General features: G+C 42.0%; 1 protein-coding gene across 1 annotated transcript; it reads right to left on the reverse strand.

Annotated features, from left to right (window-relative positions):
• Window positions 1-4,594: 4,594 nt before the first annotated feature.
• On the reverse strand, window positions 4,595-6,554 carry LOC115737103 (protein DETOXIFICATION 49-like). Its single transcript, XM_030669078.2, has one exon. It carries the CDS (start codon window positions 6,502-6,504, stop codon window positions 4,933-4,935), a length of 1,572 nt encoding a protein of 523 aa, XP_030524938.2. The 5' UTR covers window positions 6,505-6,554; the 3' UTR covers window positions 4,595-4,932.
• Between the last annotated feature and the right edge of the window lie 615 nt (window positions 6,555-7,169).

A 7,169-nucleotide genomic window follows, 5' to 3' on the forward strand; every position in this document is an offset into this window, starting at 1 on the left:
TAAATAATAATAACAATAAGACAAATGGTCCCTAAACTTTGGCCCATGTGCAATAGTCTATGAACTTTTAATTTGATCAACATGATCCATAAACTTTAGCTCAATGTATAAAGTGGTCACTGAACTTTCAATTTGTTCAATGTAAATCCCGAACTTTGGGAACATGTTCAACTTAGTTCCTAAACTATAGGAAAATATCCAATATCGTCCTTGAACTTGAATCAATGAAAGGACTCCATTAAACATCTTCCCATAGTTCAAGGACTAAGTTAAACGTGTTTCAAAAATCCAAGAATCATCTTAGTCAAATTAAAAATTCAGGGATCATATTATACATTGGGCTAAAATTTAGGGACCAAGTTAATCAAATTAGAAGTTCATGAATCACAATACATATTATGTCAAAATTCAGGAACAATTTGTATTATTATCTCCTAAATCACCTGTTCAACAAGAGAATGTCAAACTTTGACCGTTTTAAAGAGGGAATTCTTTTTTCACCCTTCGTCCACTAGATAATATGATACTCATTTCAAGCTTCGCAACATCTGTCAACTTCTAAGAATTTAGCATTCAACCTATAAGGCTATACCTACCAAAAAAGAGTTTGAAAACAGATGAATAAAATAGAATTTATATTGGACTTGACTAGGTTGCCTGCACCTCTGAAACCGGCAGCTAAAGAGGATTTTATTTCCACGTGCTTATTACGATTATCTTATCTAAAAACAACATCAAAAGTCAAATCGAAAAGAAAAAAAAGGTAAAAAGTCGACCGAAGATGTTTCAAAACCAACAACAAGCACCAGAGGAGTCGATCGTTTGAAGATGAGAGAAAGCGACAGATTTTCGCGCGTCGGCAATCGTCGGGAGTTTCCGCAGCGAAACATGACATTATCTAGAAAGACCTGTTTGTATGAAATCAAAATTAAAAATTGTCTATAGATAACGATATCATAGAAAAAGGAACATATGAAAAGGTCGAATTCTTCGTAGAAAAATAGAAAAACCCTCTATTTTCTTGTTGATTTTAAGCACGCCCGCGAAAAAATTAGTCGTCGAATTTTCATATTTTTTGCCGCTACACGGCTTTAGCTCGGTAGAACTACATAGAGGAAACATATTCACTAAACTGAATATGAACATATAAAGAAATCACCTCGAAAAAAATTACTCAACCAGTCACAAACCTGTTATATTGATATAAACTCAATCATTAAATTTTCATTTTTTACCGATTTAGTCATGAATCTTTACACGAAATTTCGATGTTGTCCTTCCGATCGAACTTCGCCGAAAAACGTTGACATATCACAGTCCTAATGGGATACACCGTCACGTCAACTGTTTCAGGTGAAAATCGATTGGAATGAAGTTCACGCAAAAATTTAGGACTAGATTGATAAAAGTAAACTATTTAGAATTGTATTGGCATTCACACGAATTGATTTAAGATTGATTAGACGTGTTGGAAAGCGACTTCAACAGACCATTTCCTAAGTAATGTGTGGAACCAGTAATGGTGGGAACACGACGCGTTGGACTTCGACACAGTACATGTGAACACAAGAAAAGCCATTGAACACACTTTTAACTTTTTGCTAAAACATCGACTAATAATTTTCCTTTTCCTAATAATATATCCTCTCTCTCTCTTTCTTTCTTTTTTTTTTCGACAGCATATATTCGTGGCTTCATCAATTTGAACGTAGAGCAGTAGAACGTGGATTTTGTGCGGGCATGATCTCGACGACGGTCGAAAATTGCGACTTGACCTAAGTCATCCTCATCTTTTCAGCCCAACGTATGCTGAAGGGCGGCAAAGAGTTGATCGTCTTCCTCTCACACGTGTACTCTCCAGTCACCGTTCACTAACGATATGATCCGCCCATTATCCGTTCACCTGAAAAAACAAACAAGTTGCTTTTTATGGCATGATTTCCTGCCCTAATTGCTTCATCTACTTAGGTAAACATTAGGAGAGAAATAACGTAACGTCCTATTGAAATCACGATTTTATTTATCGACTTAAACTTTCAAATCAAATGGCGGTTGTTTCATAGAATGCTACGTGACATCGGCGTGGGAGATCCGGAATTCAGAACGCTTCATCTATTTATGGACCTTTATTGTACATCCATACATGGTATGAAACCTCGCGAAGATATAGCAATTGCATGTAGCATTTTTTTTTTAAATTTAACTAAGTCTGCTAATAGTGGACGATCCCCGTCCATACGCTATGATTAGTGTAGGGAGTTAGCTACTATAATTGATCATACATGCTTGTTATGTAAGGGTGAAACTGAGCCAAGATACAAGGAAATAGCTCGTGACTCGAGTGGATGATTATTCGAGGTTGACTCGCCTGATTTGAAGCCGAGAACTATTCGAGTATCTTATCGAATAGAGCTTCGAACTTGCCCAAGGATGGATTTATAAAGACAAAAATTAGGAGGGGCAAAATTTTGGACAATGATTATTTTGGTAAGTTGATATAATGCTCTTACACTTCAAAACATATGCTAAGTTCGGACATCACGTGGGTCTTGTTTGTCTATAACAACCACAATTCCGTGATTAACAAATTTATATTAAACTTTATCGATTTGTGGGGGAAATTAAAATGATTTACTTTACTATGGATTTAGTAATAGTGTATCATCATTGGAAAACCTTAAACTGTCTTAACGTTTTAAAAAATTTGAGTGAAGTGGACAGTCCCCGCTACTTTATGTTCATGTTCGTCCGTAAGCTCGTGAATACTCAAATCGACAGGTTCACGAGTCTAATAGAGTCTCTATTGTTCTTCTTTTTTCTCTTAAACAATGTTAATAATGATAAAAGTAAACTCAAAATTTCGGGAAAATTACCAAAAAAGTCTTAAACTTATTGCAATTATGCCAATTTAATTCATATAGCCAATTGTAGCTGGTCGGCGCCGACATGCACGCAGCCGGCGCATGCCATCCCTCCAAATATTATTTTAATTTTTTAATTTTTTTTTAAATTTTAAATTTTTCTTTTTCTTTCTCCGGCGATTGACCAAAGGTGGCCGACTAGCGAGGTCGGCCTCGCCAGGTATCAGGGACCTCGCCTAGCAAAGGCGAGGTGATGCCTCACCTTTGTTGGGCGAGGTCTTCATTGCCAACCCCTAGCGAGGCCGATTGGCCAGAGCAAGGACAAGGAAGAAAATAAATAAGAAATAAAAAAAAATCTTTAAAATCTTTAAAAAATCGAAAATAATATGTCGTCGGCTCACATCCACGTCGGCGTCGGCCGAGCAAAATTGGCGTAATGAACTGAATTGACACAATTGTAAAAGGTTTAAGATTTTTTTTCAGTCGGATAAAAGGTTTATGACTGAATTGGCATAATTGCAACAACTTTATGATTTTTTGATAATTTTTTCCTAAATTCCTCAAAATAGTATTACCCACCCGCATAGTTCTAACTTTTTAAGATCCATAACAAGCTCTAGCTGCTTTTGTAAATCGAGTTGAATGAAGCTTGAGCATCTCGATTTCTTACTCGAGTAACAATTTCAATGCTCGATTGAGCTCTAGCAGAGTTTTGCGCACCGACCATACGAGAGAAGCTTGAGTTTAACACTGTTTCAGTTCGACTCGGCTGCATCCCTAGACATGTCATCAACGGGGTATATGGACTGAAAAGGCCCCTTTGATACAGCGTGACTAGGCCTCCCAACAATATCAATGAGAAGCATGGGGTGTATTAAGATCGGGCAAATTGTCGACATACCGAATGAGGTGCATTAAGCATTAAAATAACTGGCCGACCATGTTCGACACTCATTAACAATGCGATCTACTTAAGGCCTACATCAGACGAGAGAGGACCGCCATGAATGAACACTATGAGCGCTTTTCATACTAATCTAGGGACGAGCGGTTTCGGGTTCCTTATTTTTCGAAACCCGAAACCTACTTGGATACCTTGAAACATGTAACTTACCCCGTCATTGGTTTTCGGGACGGTTCCAATGTTTACTCATATTCTACATGTATTCTTAATTGAACGATTGTAGTAAATCATCACCTTTAATGACTATCATTTGCTGCTACAATCAATTAACCACAAATTTTATTTAGATACGTGAATAAATATGAAATATTAACAAAGTAAAAGTCTCAATCATAAATATCGCCGCCGATGGAAGTTTGGACTAGTACTTGGACTAGATTACACTCTCATCATTGGACGTCGTAAAATCGCGTGAAGACACATATCAAGAAAGACACAAATTTGTTACAACTTCTAGGTTCAACCTAGAACATGAAACCTTTTTGGAACATGAAACCTATCATGAATACCTTGGAACCTAGAACTTGACAGATTCCTCACCGATCCGATTTCAGGTTAAGTTTATACCCCGAAACCATACTCATCCCTACACTAACCCCACATAAAAGACGCTACAATTATTTTCCCACGTAATTTAATAATATCAATCTTGTATATTATTAGCAAGCCCCCCAAATTCAGATAACTGAAAGCCAAAAAAAAAACAGAAAGTGAAACAAGGACATCCGTCTCAACAGCATTCTGTCTGTACTCGAAGCGGCTAAGTGCATGTTTTACTATTACTTCCATGTGATGAGCCAGAAGGAGAAGCTAGCTAAACAACAAAAGACTAACATGTCTCCCTAACATAGATTTGAAATTGAACTTGATTTAAATTCCTCCTCCACCATACAAAATTTGAACGGCACCCAATTAAACAATTCCCACCCATGCCTCTCTCACATGCCTCCCGAATGAGATAAGTTCGTCCATGACGAATTAGATTACGTGAACCGATATCATCTGGCCCATTAGTTATATGGTCTCGCCCGCATTTCTTCGAATTAGAGCTCCGATGTTGTGCCAAAGGTGGTTAGTGGATAATCAACTCACCAAATTCCTCTTTCTTTATGGCAATAGCAATGAATTCTCAGCTCCTTGGTCATCCTCATGAGACCTCCAACATTGACTTGCAGCATCGTGCTGTTCATGATCACCATCGCCAGTAGTCACATTTTCTCTGGTGAGCTCTTCGGCTCTTCGTGCCTCGCCTTCCCAGTCGGTCCGGACCAAAACGAGCAACATGGTCATGACACACGAACCCTGCGCCGCCAGTAGCCCAAGCCACAGCCCCTTGAAGTCCAACCCGGCGAAGAAACTCAGCCACACGGCGATTGGCATGCCGACCAGATAGAAGCAACCCAAGTTGATGTTCGCCCCCATCTTCGGCCTCGCAGTCCCTCTGAGAACGCCGCAACCCGTCGTCTGCGGGCAGTTCCCAAGCTCGCATAACCCTATTATGGGCAAGACCATGGAGGTCAAGGCCGCGATGTCTGCATCCCGAGTAAACATCCTCGCCCAGGTGCGCCTCACCATCGTAGTGAACAACAAAGCAGCGAGCCCCAACACAAAGCTAAAAGCGAGCCCCACGATCATCGCCAGCCTCGCGTTGTCGGGCCGGCCTGCCCCAAGCTCGTTCCCGACCCTCGTGGAAACACCAAAGCTCAGTGAGGACGGGAAGATGTATATCAGCGCCGTTGTCTGGATCAAAACCCCCATCGAGGCGACGGTGGCTCGGGGATTCAGCAAATACCCGCATAGCAAGATCATGATCTCATACCACCACCACTCAAGGCAGACCGAGATGCAGCTCGGGACCGCCAGGTTCAGGAGGGACTTGAACCCCTTGAGGCATTCGGACGAGACCCCACCCCACGTCTTCTTGTGCACGCCAGAGATTAGTATATATAGGATCAGCGATGCCACGAGATTGATATTTGTCCAGACAGCAGCGAGCGCGGCGCCTTTGATCCCAAGGCCGAGCACATTGACGAGGAGGTAATTGATAGGGACGTGGAGGATAATAGCCTGAGCTGCGCAGCACGTGAGCGGCATTGTAATGGACTGCGATCGGAGGTATATGCGCAGCGGGTGCAACAGCGACTGCGCGGCGAGGTCGGGAAGAGAGTAGAGGATGTACAGCTGAGCCTGAGACGAGATGTCTTCTTGTTGCCCAAAAAACAGTAGGATTCGCTTCATGTTGAGCCACAGCAGGGATATGGGGATTGAAGTCAGAAGGAGCAGAAGGATAGTCCTTTGCACGGTGAGGCCGAGAAGCTTGTACCGGCGGGCTCCGAAGGCCTGGCCACAGATGGGCTCCATTCCCATGGCGAGGCCAGAGAGGACGGAGTAGCCGGTGATGTTGGCGAAGCCGATAGCAAGGGACCCACCAGCAAGGGCGAGGTCGCCGAGGCGGCCGAGGAAGAGCATGGAGATGGCCGAGCGGGCGTACATCAGGAGGCCGGTCAAGACCATGGGGACGGCCACCGCGGACACCGACCGGCCCTCCTTGAGCAGGAGGGCGAGGTGGGTCTTGCCGGGGTCTCCGGAGCCGTGATCATCGCAATCCTTCTGAAGCGGCGATGTTGGGGTTTTGGGGACTAAGTCCACCGACATGTCGGGCTCGCCGTAATCTCGCATGGTCGGGGGAGGAATGTTTGTCTGGTAAGAGATGGAGGGTGGAGGAGGAGGAGGAGATGTCGGACGTTTGTGCTTTGTGCTTGTGGCGATAAGAGCGAGGCCACATTTAAAGCGGAGGACGTACTGGCGATTCCCCAAGAATCCGTTAACTTTTCGGAAATTCGTAAATGGCGTGATTTATGACTTTTCCAATTTTTATTTTAAAAATTGAGATATTGAACGAAAGAATATTCCAAGAAAAAAAAGGGAGAAAAAAAAAGGGAGAAGAAAAACCCATGGGAGAGTTGACAGTTTCTTTGTAGTAGTCCAAACTGAAATTCCTTTCAGACTTTTTGACCGGCCACGTCACCGTAGCGACAGATTCGTCTTCTTCTTCTCCTTCTTCTTTTTATTTATTTATTTTTTTGTCGACTTTTAATTCACTTCCGAGAACTTTGAGTTTTCCCAAAAGGGTTTTGTTAGTATGATAATATGACAGTAAATTGCTAGTCATAAGATCAGATGTGGATCTCATCATGATTGTTATATATTTTTTGTCATTCATAACACTCGTAATTGAGATTGCACCGTTATACCGTTACATTGATCAACTCCTCAAATCCCTTCTCAAAAGCCGCAGCCACTTTCACATATGTCCTGCGAACCCTAAATAGGAAATTAAAGAA

The sequence above is a fragment of the Rhodamnia argentea genome, chromosome 9, assembly GCF_020921035.1.
Source record: "Rhodamnia argentea isolate NSW1041297 chromosome 9, ASM2092103v1, whole genome shotgun sequence".
Taxonomy (NCBI): domain Eukaryota; kingdom Viridiplantae; phylum Streptophyta; class Magnoliopsida; order Myrtales; family Myrtaceae; genus Rhodamnia; species Rhodamnia argentea.